Raw genomic sequence first — 16,446 nt, 5'->3', positions numbered from 1 at the left:
GAATGAATTTAATTCTAATTTAAGATTTTAGTGAATTAAGCTCAAATTGATTAATTTGTGTCATATTGAATAGTGTCTCAGTTTTGTTTAATTAAACCCCAAGTAATTTGATATTTAGAAAATTTTTGAAATTGTTAAAAGCCCTTCCTTCTATTCAAAAATCTCTATAGCTTATTCTTTCCAATATTGTAAAAATTCAACTATTACAAAAATTGAAAAATTCAGTGTAGTAATAATCATCAGGAGAATAAAAGAACAAAAAAAAAAGTTTAAAATAAATTGTCTTAAAATTCTATATTTTAAAAATATTAAATGTTATACAATATATTTTGTTGCTAATAATATTAACTACATTGAATAATATTCATTTATTTATGATATATATGTAATTAATTATGTATTTATTTTGGTTTTGTGGTAATTGAATTATGTTGTCAAATATTAATTATTGAGATATTTTAATAATACATATTATAAATATTTTATATGTATATACATTTTATTTATTATTAATTTATTGTATATTTATTTTTATTTCAATAAATTGCCTTAGCAAATTTGTTTTATTTTTTTTTTAATAATAATATAGGTTTTAATTCGTTTTTATTATTTTTTTAGGGGGGCTTTTTACAATGTTAAATAGCAAGTAAGTCATTTCTTGTTCATGTTACAGAATTTTATTTATAACATAAAATTGAAATTTTTATTTCTGAATTGCTTTAAACTTTATTATTTTTTATTATTGATAATTAGTTTTGTATTTTAATTTTCTAATAGCACATGTTGTTTATTTTATTTTTTTGTTTTCTTTGAAATCCTTATGTTTTTATTTAATATATTATTTTAATGATTTATTTTACGTATATTTTTTTTGTTTAAATTTAAGTATGTATTTTAAAATATTTTTGTTTTTAAATTTTATTTTATAAAAAGTTGTGCTTTTTTTAAAACAAAATTACCTGATTTGTATTATTTGCTTTTAAGTAAAGTATTTGTTTTCGTTTCTGGTTGTATTTTTTTTTTTTACAAAAGAAAAATATCTATGGAAATTTTGTTTCAATAATTCGCTGAGGTGGAAAAATTCTTTATAATTTTAAAAACATATTTTTTATTATTATATTTTCATATTTTATTTATTAATTTCTTACTATTTTAACTGTTACTCAAATACTGTTTTGGTGTTTATTTTTATTATTTAGAGTTTTTTTTTACAAAAAAAAAAAAATATTTAAATTTGAAATTTATAATATTAAATTGTTTTTTTTTATATATATACAAAATTTAGCTAGTTTTCTTTTATTTACACTTTAGTTTAAAAAAAATGTTTTAAGTTTCAAATTATTAAAAAAAAAGATATTTTAATAAATTATTGAAAAAAAATAATAATAAAGAAATTGTATAGTAATTAAATTAAAAAATTAAAGAAAACGGCAGTATTTTTTATATTTTTATTTTTTAACTGCTATAAATGTTTGGCACATTTTAAAGGCATTTATATTAATTATATGTATGTATGTTTATTTTTGTTGATGTTTTATTTAGTTTTTTTTTAATTATTGATGTTTTTAAATATTGAAAAAATGTATTATAGTATTGACTTTTCGGCTGACATTGTGTGTATATTTTGGTCCCGTTTAAATAAAAATATAAATCAATTATGTTTTTTTATATAAATCCGGTAAAATGTTTAAAAATATTTGTTAAAAGAAAATTTCCAATTTTTTTATTCATTATTTATTATGTAGTTTTTATATAACAAACATGTTTTCACTAAAATTTATAACAACTTTAATATTTTTATATCTAAAAGTTATTATTAGAATCAAAAACAATAGCGGAGTTCATTATTAAGTGCGAACAGTCGTGCAAATACAAAATTGTTCTGGAATCCACACAAAAAACTATAAAATTATCGCTTAAGGATGGATTTTGGTGGAGACCATAACATTCAGGAATCGAGTTCCGGCTTCCTATACGAAGGTATAGGAACGAGACTCTTGATCTTGTTGAGATTAAAAATACCAATAGACAATACAAATCTAAAAATATATCTCATGGTTTTGGCCTAATCTTTAAAAATGCAGTATATTCTATGACCCAACATTAAGTTTGGGTGTCTCGACGTTTAGCTGTGTCATTTCAGAAGTTTATATATATCCATATAATGTTATCAATATTTCAGCAATATTGGATTGCTGAAATTCTCTCGCTGCAAAGCAGTTTATAGGAATTAGAAGAATAAGTTCTTATAGGCTTCAAAATATATATTCAAGGTGCAAAATATGAACAGAAATACTATTGCAAATCTTTCTTCAAATCTTGAAATAAATTAGAGAAATCTATTATTCTCAAATCATTATTTTTGTCCGTATGGAAGAATAGCTTAAGTCAACAAAAAAAGTTTAAAAAAAGTATTGGTAAATAGAGAAGATTTGACAGATTTTCAGCTTAAGAACTTTTTCGTTATCAATTCGCCCTTATGTCGACTTAAGGTACTCTTTCATATGACCACAGATATAAAACATCACATTTTCAAATTCAAATCGAGCTGGACAAATATAGATTTTGGGTCTCTGAATCCAAAACTTATGCTTACTTATTTTTATACCCTACACCACCATAGTGGGGAGGGTATAATACGTTTGTGGAGATGTTTGTAACGCCCAAAAATATTAATCTAACACCCACCTTAAAGTATACCGATCGACTTGTTATTTTATTCTTTATTAATTAATTTCATTCCAAAAAAATCCACTTCTCTGACTTACATTTCCTCCTCAGGTAAAATATGACAAATATTTCATTTACCTTTAATTTTATACCTTAAATGTCCAGTCTATTGCCCTGCAGAGTTATTCTATAATTAGGACAGGAAAATGACAATATTCTCTTCCCTGTATGAAAAACTTCCGATTTATACAGCGGTTGCAAAGTTGAGACTCGGGTCGTTCGAGAGCGAAGATCCAATTATACGAGGGTGGGCAATTTGAATTTGCCAGCTCTTAATTGAAAGGGCAACCCTGTTCTTGGCAACAGGCATCTGTCAGTTGACTCCTGCCAAAATTTTAACAAGCTGCGTCATTTAGTTTGTGTTTTTGACAACCATTGATAGCAGACTACCTGGCCTGTCACACATTTCATTCGGAATGGTTTCAATTCCATAGTTGTTATTCCGATCGATTTTGTTTTAGCATCTTTTTAATTTTGTTAATTCCCAAAAGATCACATAATTCCGTTTTTTTTAAAGAAATTGTTTAAACAATTTAGAAAATCAAATAATTACAAAGAAATATCAAACCACATAAAAAACTGAAAGTGAAGTCATTCCGAAAAAAATGTTCGTTTAACTTTTACTGAAAAAGCTATTAAAAGATTGTGAAGAAATTAAGTTTATTTCAGAGATACTTTTGATATTACAATGTTTGTTGTGCATCACTTTAAACATTTTTGAAATGATCAGGCCTGTCACAGAACTCCATTGCGATCGAAAGTGGAATTAATTTCGTATTTCGCTTCTTCAGAATAAGTAAATCGAAAATTTCTTTCGCAAAGAAACTGCTTTCAGTTTTCAAAGTGGAATGGATATATGTTTCTAATTATTTGTTTTTGTTTTTACATTTTTAATCAATTTCTGTACCAAAAACTTCACTTTTGTTTTAATTTAAAAAAGGCTGTAAACTTAAATTCTGAAATATTGAATTATTAAACATTTTTGAAATTAATAAATTACACAGAATCTGAAGAACCTATAACAAAATCGATCGGAATAAAAACCATTCCGAAAAACATGTATGAGAGGCCTGGGTGGTTACGTCATTTTGCATTTTAGGTTATGACGTTATGTATATTTGAATTTAAAGTGAATTAAAATTTCTATAAATTGGAATTAATAATTATTAATTATGTTGCAATAAAATTTAAATTAAATCTCTGGTTAAAATTTAACATTTTACCGGATATTTTGAGAAAAAAATTATAAAAAAAAACAATATCCAATATTAAAATAATAATTAAACTATAAGTATAACTTTATTAACTTTCATAGTAAAGTAATAGTTAAGAAATTTCAAATTAAACTTTAGAATTTATGCTATTTTTGTGTAATTAATATTTTTTAAAAAGTATCATTCCATCCAATATTTTTCTGAGTAAAGCAAAAATCAAATACCAAAACTAATCTAAACCAAAACAGAACAGAAAATATTAAACAACAAAGTAAAAGAAAAATTAAAAGATTTTTGTTTTTTTTTTATTAAAAATTACTAAAATTTATTTATATATTTTTGTTTGTTTTTAAATGAACTTCATTAACTTAAAAAATATGTATAGAGGAAAAAATCTACAAGAATTTGAACAAATAAAAATTTAATTTAACAGCATATTTTTTTAACAGAAAAACTTTTTTTTTTAAATCTTAACAGGGAAACAGAAAAAAAATTAAATTATTTATGTATGCAATATAACAAAACTATATAAGAATTAATAAAATATCAAATAATGTCAATTATAATAAAAATAAACAATTTTGTTAAAAAAAAATTATAAGAACAAGAAAAAATAAAGAAAACATGTTAAACTTAATTTAATTTAGTTTTACAAATTTGATATTTTTAATATCAAGTTTTTTTACTGCAGTGGTTGTGGCGTTGAGGTTACTGCAGCCGAAGTGGCGTCGCATTTTGCCTTTTGACTGCTACTGCTATTGCTATCCATGGACCAATCCCAGTCTTTGCCTTTTGGTCGAAATTTTGATGATTTGTGATGGGCATGCTGTTGCTGCTGCTGCTGATGATGATGGTGCATTTGTTGTTGCTGTTCCAAAGTGGTGTTTAAACAATCCATATCTTTGCTAGCGCCGTCCAACTGATCGTTAGCATTGCCCGCTGCATCGGCTGCGGTGTTTGAAGATGAATTTGAATAGGCCAACAGCTCATCGCAATCATATTCCCAATTACGCTCACAGAATTTCTTTTTGTAGTGTTTTTCCAAAGACGTTTTTGATTTGCGTTGATATTTCAAGGGAATTTTCAAATTGTTTGCAGAATTATCCAAACTGTTGTTGGCATTTAATAAGGAGGGTGGTGGGGTATTTACTGCCACATTGGGACTGGGAGTTCTAGGCAAACCCATATCTGATAGGGGCGGACTATCTATAGCTGTTGGATCTTGCGGTGATGAGCAATTCTTTAAAGTAATAGGCATAGAGTTGACATCGGAGTGTGTAGACTTCATGCTGCTGTCACTTAAATGATCTTGACTGCCACCCAGATGATTATGATGATGGTGGCCATGATGACCCATAAAACTGCTATTACCACTAGATGTACTACTGCCACTGCTAATGGGCAAATCTAATTGTGATGAAGTAGACGAGGTGGACAGGAATGTTCTGGCTGCATCCGAATTGCTGCTACTGTGTGTTATACCCGAATCTGGTGAGGTATTGCAGCTAATCGACGAGGGCACCGTATCGGTATCAATCGAACGTCTTGTCTTATCCAATTCGGTTGAGGCAAAAGCTACTAAACGATCAAACCCCGAACTAACACGATGCTGCCAGTGGCTCTCATCATCTGCTATAACGTCATCTATCAAAAGGTACGTAAAGTGTTGTTGATTGTTTGATGGTGATCATGGTAGTGGTGGTGAGAGGAAGAGAAATGTGTATAAAAAAATGTTTAAATTATTTTTTGTCTGTCTGCAAGTTTAACTTATTTCTTTTTTTTTACTAATTTCTTTTTAGGTTAGTTAGTATAAATATAAATTTATAATATGTAATAATATGTGTTAATTGGGAATAAATTTTAATTTAATGATTACATGAATTACAAATCGAGTACAAAGGTAGGAGAGTAGTAGGTAAAGTTTGAGTGAGAATTTTTGTTTCTATATGGAAATTGATTTTAAAGCTTTTAAAGTCATTTTAAAGAAAATTTATACTACAGGTTCGGTTTATTTTGAATAAATATTTTGCGAACACAAAGAGTTTTCAATTGTAGTATTTATTGAAATAGTTTCTTTTTTTTACATAAATTAGTACAATAAATTGTTTAAACATAAATAAAAAACAAAAACAATATTAAATATAAGTAAAAAAAAATAACAATTAAATAATCTAGATGTAAATTAAAGTTTATTATACGCAATGTTTAATTTTAAACTTTAACGATCTTATTCATAAAAAAAACTTAAGATGGAGGTCCACACTACGCGTCAAATCATTGCGTGCTTTTCATACCTACTTCGCATTCTACGCTTCAAGTTACATGCGATGATTTTTAAGCGTCAATTTTTTGTTTTATTATTAAAAAAAACTTCGCGTTTTCTGCAGCTTTTATTTATTTTTTCACCATTAAACTTGTTTCAATTTATTAAAATTGAAGAATACACATTAAAAAAAGAATATAAATTGTCAAAATCAGCTGACATGTTCGTGCGCCGCTTGTGACGCTTATAAGCATTCTACGCGTCATGGCATTCTACGCTTTTGTACTTGTAACTTGCAGCGTACAAATATATTGATTCTACTTTTTTGACAGCCGCGTAGAATGCGAGAAAGCGTAAAACGCGTGGTGTGGACATCCAGCTTTAAAACAGGTCATTGTTAGGAATTTTTTTTTTAAATTTCTTGGACAGTACAATACTTTTATTAATGTTTTTTTAAGGCTAAATTGTTTGTTAACCAATTTGTGTTTTAAATCTATGTACAATAACAATTGCTTTTGAATATGACCGTTAACGTTTAAAATGTTTCACTTGTGGCTTTAAATAATAATTTCTTTAAACATTACGCAAAACAAAATAAATGCTTAAAACAAATAATTAATCAGTTGTTATAAAATAAACAATTAGCAGACATTCATTCAAGTGTTATTTTTTTTTCTTTGTTTTGTTTAAAATATTTCCCCTTAAATTAATGAATTTTTGTAATATTCAATATTTAATTTAATCATTTGTTTATTTCTTATTTACATTATCCTTTTTTTTATTAAAATTAAAACCTGATATATTATCCTGAATAATTAATTTATTTTTGTTACAAGTGGTCCACAGTGGTCCGATGGCAAAATTTCTCTTGAAATTCATTGAAACATTGAAATTCAAAATTCACTGGCATGGGGCTGGAAAGTTGGCTAATTAGAAAGGTGTCATCGAAAATGCAGATCAGTACAGGAATATCCTCTGATTCTGGAAACTTATTAATACCAAAATACTGGACGGACCATTTATCGAAATAAACGTAAATCTGGGCTTACAAAAAAAAAAAAACACTAGTTAGGGCCTTTCTATATTAAGGTAAAGTTATGCTAGATTGCGAGTGAGTTTTTACTTGAATTCTAATAAGCGTTCCCAGATCAATTGTTATATGTTCTATAGATTTAATTATATGCCTACTAGACATGCTGGAATTCTATTGATAATAATTAGGGACCACGACCTGGTTCTGTGAAACGGTGAAATGAAAAAAAACTTTTCATTTTCTTTTTCATAAGAACTTTTCATATTATAATTTCACAATTACACAAATTGCGATTCTCGTTCTTTTATTTTTTTTTATTCAACTTGTTGTTTTCATATGAAAACATTTTGATTTATTTATCATTTTTTCACTAAACGAGAATCAGAAACTCTATGAAAATATGAAAAAACTTTTCATTTCACTGTTTCACAGAACCCAGGCATGGTATACTGGATTTACACATCGATTGTGGGAGGCAATGAGAAATGTTCAGAGATGTGCTTCCATTGGCATAACGGGCGCCAGAACTATGTAGCAAGTGTGGCGGCTATTATCTTGCTTACGCTCTTTGATTCTTCTCTGGTGAGACCGATACGGATAGGTCCCACTAAAATTGTGTATTTCGGACCATAGGATAACGACTTTATAGATAGATGAGGACAACAAAGTGTCATACAGACTCCCAGGCGAATGCAGTTTCTTCCAGGCAGATATCCTAGCGATTTGGAAAATAACGGATTTGATAAGGGCACGCGTCACAGAGTAACAATTCATATAGTCAGGCCGCATTGAGGACTTTGAAATGTCATATGGTAAACTCGATTGGAACTATTTAAAATCAGATTGTGTTGGGTACCAGGGAACTGTAACACATGTACATGGAACTGAGAAAGATTGGTCAGAAAAAAATTTAAAATCTTCGGGTATCAGGAACAAGTTCCCTAATTTCATCAGAACACATTCCATTGCAGTACTGATAGAACAGTAAAATGCAGCCAACATTGCGACGGTGCTCCAACTAATCAATAGAGTTGGATACCCTACTGTCACCAATAATCATCGACCTATACATGGAAGTTGTATTCCATTTTCGCTGTAAATAGTGAGGAGATCAGATGGAGTGAAGTAATTCCTACACCGTTTCAGAAATGCTTATTTCAACACTTGAATTATGTATTTTTCAAGTGTCATGCCCTGAACAACAAGAGCGTCTGATTCCACAATATTTACACCACACATAAATACAGATGAAGCGACATGGTCTATCGACTGGTTTTTGTATCAACATGCAAAACTGAGTCTTGCGAGCGTTGAAAGCAACCCTATTCCCAAGACCCCATTCAGAGATTGTCAGAAGGTCCCGATTAAGGAAATCATTCATGTTTTGCCTCATTGCCCCAATCTCCTACAGGCTTGGTCTGTAATGGAATGAATATGAATGGCAAATGTTGCTGTCATTTGCAAAAGAGTAGATATGGTTGGAAGTTTGACGTATAAGGTCGTTTAGAAAAATAAGGAATAGAGTAGAAAAAAGAACGGAGCCTTGCGGTACCCCTGAATTTATCTTGAACTCGTTTAATCAGATCCCATCTATAAAAGCTTGATATAAATCGAGATAAGTTTATACCGACACCAAAAGCAATCACCCCTATCGTGAAAAACATGTGAAATTTATGTTCCCATGAAATATCCATTTCCCTCGACGGGAAAATTTGCTATCGTGATATTCCCCTGAACTTTTCATTCACAATAGTTGATTTTGTTCGTAACAGCAGTTTATTGTTTACAAAATTGCATCTAAAAATTTCCCATGTTGGGGAATTTTTTCACGTGAACAAAGTTCATGAACGAAAAATGGGAAAAGGGAACACATTTCATGTGAAATATTAATTTGCGATAGGGGTGAATAAGTTTTGATAAAAGTGCACCATGCCACACTCTTTATTTTCGCCACCACTTTATTTTCGCCAAAACGGTGAATGGAACGACACAATTTTTCCAATAGGAAGGCTAGCAAGTTTCCCGTAGAGCGTCCTCTACGGAAGGCATACTGGCGGTCGTTAAATACATTTTTGGACACCAAATATTTAATCATATTTCCATAACTTTGGAAAATGCAGAACAAGTTGCCATTGGACGGCTTTTTTTTCAGGGTTATTAGCCGCTCCCTTTTTAGGAATTGGCGTGACATTAGCAACCTTCCAACATACAGGAAATACGGCGGCACGGTATGAAATGCTGAAAAGGTTAGCTAAAGGACGAGCTAACGTCGAAGAGCACTGCTTCAAGACCAGCGCTGGTATGCCATCTAGAGGAAACGAGGTATTGCTGATTGATATACACTTTCGTCAATCGGACCTAATTTTTTTTATTTATTTATACACTGTGGTACCTTAATGGTATGTATACTTTTAGTTTATTTGTATTATTTTTTTTTGAAGAAAACATTTGGTTAGTAACTATTTAAAGATTGATTAAGTGTTCAAAATAATAGAAAGCGAAATAAAAATTTCTTTTTTAATTTTGATTTTAATTTTTTTTGGGTATTGCAGCATATATCGCTTTCGAACTTGATTATTTTCCCTTATTCCAACAAAAAAGTTTGGAATGGACAATTGAATGTGCATGAATTCAAATATTTAAATACTGGACTTTGTACGCATTGATTGAAATTTGTGATCAAAAAAGTCTGTGCCGAATCTTATATACCCTTCACCAAATTGTACTTCAAAATAAAAATTTTAAATATTTTTAGGTAAACAAAAATTATTTTTTTTGCAGTTTTTTAATTTTTTGAAACAAAAAATTTTTCGAAATGTTTTTTTAAAATTTTTATTTTTAAATATTTTTTTTAAATTTTATTTTTGGTTTTTAATCACCCCTATTATGTATGTCGTTGTCGACATTAAGTCACGTCGACGGCACTAAAATGGTATTTGCGAAGTCAATATCGATAACAATTTGCAATTTTCTAAGGCGCGTTAAAGTCGACATTGACTGAAAACGAGTATTTTCTGTCGACAAGAAATTTGACAACGACTGATACAAAAATTAAAAATAGTTGCGATTAGAGAAATTAAAAAATATAAAATCAACAATGGGAAGGAATTTGAAACCGTAATGGCAGAACTTAGAGCTGAAATTTATTTTTATTTATTCTTTTAATTATTTTTTTTATTTATTTTTTTTATTTATTTTTTTATTTCAATTAATTTTAAACATGGTAGGGATGAACTCCGGCTTAAGTCAATTGTATTGACATTTTTCAAATCACTTAAAAATTTTGCTATTAGCGGAGTTATCTATTGTAAACAAAATAAAATAAGTTTGTCCTGCCACGTACTACCATAGTGTAAAAAATTATTTCGCCCGGCCGAGTGCCGGCTGCATATGAAATATTTACTAGCGAAGCCGGTGTTCGAAATATTCAAATCATAGCTTCTTTTCATTACATTGAAGCTTAAGGATTTGTTTGTTTCACTGGAATCCAATAGAAAAAGGCATTTTTTTATAAGAATAATCACCCTTATCGTGGTTGGCGTAAACGTCTTACGCCTACGACTGTTTCGTACTAGATTAAAGATAAAATGCAAACTGTTTCTTTAATCTAGTACGAAACTGTCGTAGGCGTATGACGTTTACGCCAACCACGATAAGGGTGAATAAATAAAATTCAACAGCTGTCACGAAATGCATAGGGATGATACTTATTTCTTTTACATTATCGATAACGAGTCGACATCAACACAACATTGTTAGTAAATACCAATTTAGCGTCGAGTTGATGTCGATGTCGACTCGAAGTGACAACGACTACAAAGTGATGTCGACGTCGACAACGACATACATATAGGGGTGAATTACAGCGAAAAAAATTTTTGGTGAAAAAAAAAAAATCGGGTTAAAAAATATTTTTCCGATTTTGACCTATTGTAGGTCCAACTTACTATGGTTTTATATACGTCATTGCAAAGGTATTTGCAATATCTATCGTTAGATATCCACATTGTCTATATTAATTACTTAGTAATCCAGATATACATAGGTCAAAAATATAGGTTGTCCTGGTTTTTTCTTCATATCTTAGCCATTTGTGGACCCATTTTGCTGATTTAAATAGCAAACTTCTCGAAAGCATGCCTATATATAATTAGAAATTTGAGGCGGCCAAATTGAGAAATTGCACGACTGGGAAATTCTCATACAGTCGGCTGGTGGCGTTGAAACCAAAGATCACTGATAAGACAGTGAAAAAGACTCTACTCATCTTTTATCTCAGGCTAAATATGACACAATTAAACTAGTTTAAGTATTGAAGTGGTCTGCCGAGTGAGCTCAGGTCATTCTGGTGAGTACAACGGTCTATTGTGAGAATATTAAATTAAATGGCGCTTTAGATTCGAAATAACAACAAATTTAAAAATTCTATTATTTTAAAACTTAATCAATCGTTTAAACAAAATTTAAAAAAGAAAATAACTAACCCTAATAAAAACACAAAATATAATAGAAAATATACAAATTCAAATAAAAATCATGCCCATAATTAAAAATTATTTTAAAAACATTTGTTATATTAGTAATTAATAAAAAAAAAACAAAATTAAAACACTAACAAAATTTAAAGAAAATAACATAAAACAAAACTTACCTTAAAAATTAACAAATAAAAATTAATAAATGTATTTTGATGTTTTCAAAATAAACAAAAATCTTGTTATTTTTTGTTTTAATAAAATTGAAATTATTTTACTCGCTTCACGCTCTTGTTTTTCTTTACTTTTTGTACTAATTTATGTCTTTTTAGTTGAAAATATTTATAAAATATTGTATTATAAAAATATTTATTAGATAGAAATTTTGGTCTTTTGGTTTTTTTGTTTTTTTTTGTCGTACTACTCTAAAAACGGCAACAATAATAATTCCAATTGCAATTATTTTTATAAGGCTGGGTAGTGGTTGGTGGTGGTGGTAGTATTGGTTGTTATGGTAGGAGATGGTATTTTGTGATGAAGGTAAATTTTATTTTTATATATATATTTTATATTTATATAATTTGGTTTTGTGGTTGGAGGTAGTTGAGTTTATGTACTAGTACGTCCTAAATCAAAATTTCGTATTGTTGTAGAAGTAGAAGAATCCAATTTAAAAACTGTTTAGAAAGACAATTGAGAAAGGAATAGTAAAAAAAAAGACACGGAATTAAGAATTTCGAAAGATGGTAAAAAAAATTTTTTGATTTTTTGATTTTTGTACAAAAAAAAAAAAGAAGAAAGAAATTGTGGTTTTGGTGTTTAATTTCTTTTGAGGGGGTTAGTGTTTTAAAAAATGAAAATTTAAAGAAAGAAATTTATTGAAAAAGTTATGATTTTCTTATTTACATGAATTAAAATGAATTTGATGAAGTAGTTTTAAGGGGCGGGGGGCGTAGAAGTACATAATAATAACGAGTCATTTCAAAAATTTATGTGATATTAGAAATTACACAATTATTAAGACAACTACAATGTAAATTTAGGCTAGTTAAGGTACGATGATTTTAAAAATGATTTAAGTTTCTTTGGATTTAGAATTTTTATTATTAAACTGTTAATGTGTAAATAACTGATTTGCGTTACGAGATTAAATTTTCCGCATTTGTAATAGATTTCAGATCAGATGGTACATCAGCTGATTCTGGGCGGTTACTGCGTAATTCAATCCGTAAACGGAAATGTTCGAAAATGTGTGCTAAATACATTGTAATTTGAAAAGATTTCCTTTCGAATCGAATTAGGGAGTTATTTCTAGATGAACTGGGAAGTGTTGCTGGTTGTAAATTGCGTAATATACTAGGTTTTCTCAGAGGAATAGGTTGGCTTTTTTTTTAGAAAAAACTTATATCTAACCTTAAAAAAAAAATTTTTAAATATATTCTACGGTGAATTCAAATCTGTAACCCACTTCCACCCTCTTTATGTATTTTAATTTTAGTTTCTTCTCTAGCTTTTTTCTTTCTTAGGTTTCTTTCGCTACAGTTTACTGTAGTTGGTTTGCATTGAAAAAAATTCTCAATATCTGTTTTACATTCTAAAATATTTTTCTTAATTCTAGAATTTTTAACATAAAATTTTAAACAACATAAAATATTACAACAACATTATTAACAAGAGACAATTACTTTACAAACATTGAAACACACAATAAACAACATAAAATTAAAACAAATTTTGCATTTTTGTTGAGTTTATGTTTTAGTAATCAAAAATGATTAAATTTAAAAGAAAATTATTACAAAAAAAAAATTATTGTAATTTAGATTAAAATCATAATATAAATCATAAAAATAATTATAAAAATTAACCAAAAATTAAAAATAAAAAAACGAGTCCAAAACAATTGTATATTTTTTCCGGCCTATTCTGTATAATGCTAATATAACCAATTTACCTATAGATATACAATTATATAGAAATAAAATATTTTATTACTTTTGTAATAAAATGTATCTAAATGTATCTTAAGATATGAAGAATTGTAATAAATTTTGTTTAAACCCATACAATATTTTAGTTTCAACGGTAACTAACAGTTTTAATTAAAATATATGCAAATAAATATGAATTTAACTAATCATTGCGCTAATTTCCTGGAAGTCATAGCTACTTGAGGCTAGTACCGCAGTATTAAACAGCTTAAATTCTGATTGTGCTTATCAAAGCCATGGATAAATTCTATAATATAAACAACAAATATTGTGTTAAATATTAATATATTAATATATGTGTTAAATATATAATATATCGTTATCCATTTATTGGATAATTTAAGATGATCGGAGACTTTGCAGATATTAAATATATAGCGAACTGTAAAGCACTACTTTGCCAGTACATGAATGACTCTCCCTGTGGTCTAATTTTATGGAACTTTTTTTTTTAGAGTAGAAAAAAAAACCGGAAGAATACTGATGAAAGTACTAAATAATCCAATGCATTTTATATTGCAAAATTCCTACTTTCTGTCATTCATTGAAAATTTTTTTGGACAATTTTCATGGCAGTTGGGATGACGGTTTTTATGTTTGTAAAGTAAATAGATACAGAATAAATGGCGACTGCTCAAGAACTCCTATTCTAATTGCGGCAAATTGATGAATTGGGACTGAATGACATTTGGTTTCGACAGTAGGGTTATATCTGCGCACCCAGTACGCGAAACAATGAATATTTTCAAGGGTCGTGTAATGGATTCTTTGGTGATTTGGCTATAAATTAAATGGGAGGATTTACAACCTATATTTTGCCACCATGTCATCTCTCTGTAGTGTTTTTATGTTTGCAGAATACACGATCACTCCTCAAGAACGCATTTACGTTACTATTTCCTAGCGAAATAATTAATACGTCCTTTAATTTGTATCTGAATGGATACATAAACAAAATATAGAGTCATGTCTAATGCATCCTTTTATGTGATTTGAGGTACTTTGTTAACAGCCATAGACACTGGAAGCTCTCAAAGAGAATAACTTTCAGTTGAAGCAAAATGTGTATCTCGATGTTGAGAGATACGCTTCTTTTCAATGAAATTTCTATAACAAATTCGAAAAAAAATGTCAATAAAACTTGTTGCCATTTTACAGCAAAATGTGCGATTCGGATAGATAATTAGTCTATATTGTATTTGGCCGTTATTATAAATTGGGGTTATGTGAAGACTTAACCATATTAAAGGCCCTTTAAAATGTTTTTTTGCAAGATATAACATTTAAAATTTATTAGTGTAGCAGTTAAGAAGGATAACTGACCAAAGTTTAACCTCTTAAATTAAATTTTTTTATATAAAGTACCGTATACCGTTGAAGTAAAAATATTGTAATAATAAGGTCTTAACAAAATCTGTGCTAGAAATATAATTGACTTATTATTTGATATTTTACGTTATTTTTTTAAGTTGTATAAATCTTAACCTACCTATAAATATAACAATTGTCTCAAAATTTATACTATAAAATAGTAAGAAATTGAAAACCCTCTAATAGGGCCGGTTTAAAGCATGTGAAATAAATCACTTAAAAAATTCTAAAGGTACAGACTTCGTTTTTAATGCGTCCCACAAATATTGCTTAAAATAACCAAACTTTGAAACAGTTGGAAATGCTTCATTAAGAGTTACATGCGACTCGTAATGAATTAATTCAATATTTAATTTTCAAATTAAATATATCCTTTTAACAAGTATATTAAACCATTCAGCACGAATTAATTCTTTGTCTTAATTCCTTAGTTTTCTTTAATTCAAATCCATTACAAAATAGCTTAAAAAAAATTGAATCAAGGCGAATTTATACATGATGACTAAACAGTTGTTTTCTATGGCAAACGTCAAACGTCAAATCCATATCGAATGTCAAAATTCATATATAATTCGCCTAACTTCTTCGCGCAGTCACCTTGTGTAAATTCGCCGTGTGTTGAATGATTTAAATTGTCTTCAATTCAATAGGCTTAAGTAAATTTTTTACAATTAATTTTGTAAATGATTGAAAACGAAACAAAAACCCAATTGAATGAAAGAAAAATATTTTTATTCAATTTGTATTCGATTTGAATAAACAAAAATTTAGTCATTCAAAGATCAAATGAATTCTGTTATAAAATAATTCAACGAAGAATGACTTCTATGCAAATAAAAGCCTTTGAATGCTAAAGCTAAAGAATTAGATTTCGGGAATAAATTTATCGAATGAACGGCTGACATATAATTCCGAATTAAGCTCAAATTGAATAAATTCAATGCTCTGCATGCGACTCACTTAGTCGTTACTCTTTTCCACCTAAATACACATACGCCTCTGAGCAACTATGACAAATCCAGGAATATGACTAATTATTATATTAAAAAGGAAATGCTGGTTTATAGCAAGTAAATTAAATGATTTTTAAAGGCCTTATAGTTTATAGTGAGAATCCTAAACCTCATAATCTACATAATTGCCATAAAGCTACATAAATCTAATAAATATTAAGATGATTCATCTTCATATGTATTTTCATATTGTTCTTTATCATTATTATCATCATCATCATCGTCATTATTATCATTGTCGGAAAAAACCATATCAAGGTTATTTAACAAATTCATAGCACTTGGTGGGGAAGAGGTAGGGGGTGAAAAAGGTGGAGAATAATCGTACTGTGCGTAATTAGTAGTTGCAGTAGCAG

General features: G+C 28.5%; 1 protein-coding gene across 2 annotated transcripts in view; it reads right to left on the bottom strand.

Annotated features, from left to right (window-relative positions):
• Positions 1-4,235: 4,235 nt before the first annotated feature.
• gpp (grappa) overlaps positions 4,236-16,446 on the bottom strand; it is a 133,031-nt gene continuing 120,820 nt past the window's right edge. Inside the window, exon 10 of one of the 2 annotated variants that reach the window (XM_065502385.1) lies at positions 4,236-5,588. In XM_065502385.1, the coding sequence (XP_065358457.1) occupies positions 4,627-5,588 (962 nt within the window). In that variant the 3' untranslated portion in view covers positions 4,236-4,626. Of the gene's footprint in view, positions 5,589-12,106; positions 12,393-16,446 lie in introns of those variants that run through there. The other variant, XM_065502458.1, reaches the window with a different exon arrangement.

This window comes from Calliphora vicina, chromosome 1, assembly GCF_958450345.1.
Source record: "Calliphora vicina chromosome 1, idCalVici1.1, whole genome shotgun sequence".
Lineage (NCBI taxonomy): Eukaryota > Metazoa > Arthropoda > Insecta > Diptera > Calliphoridae > Calliphora > Calliphora vicina.
Note: the sequence above shows the minus strand (reverse complement) of the source record. Positions and strands in the feature narration are given on the sequence as shown.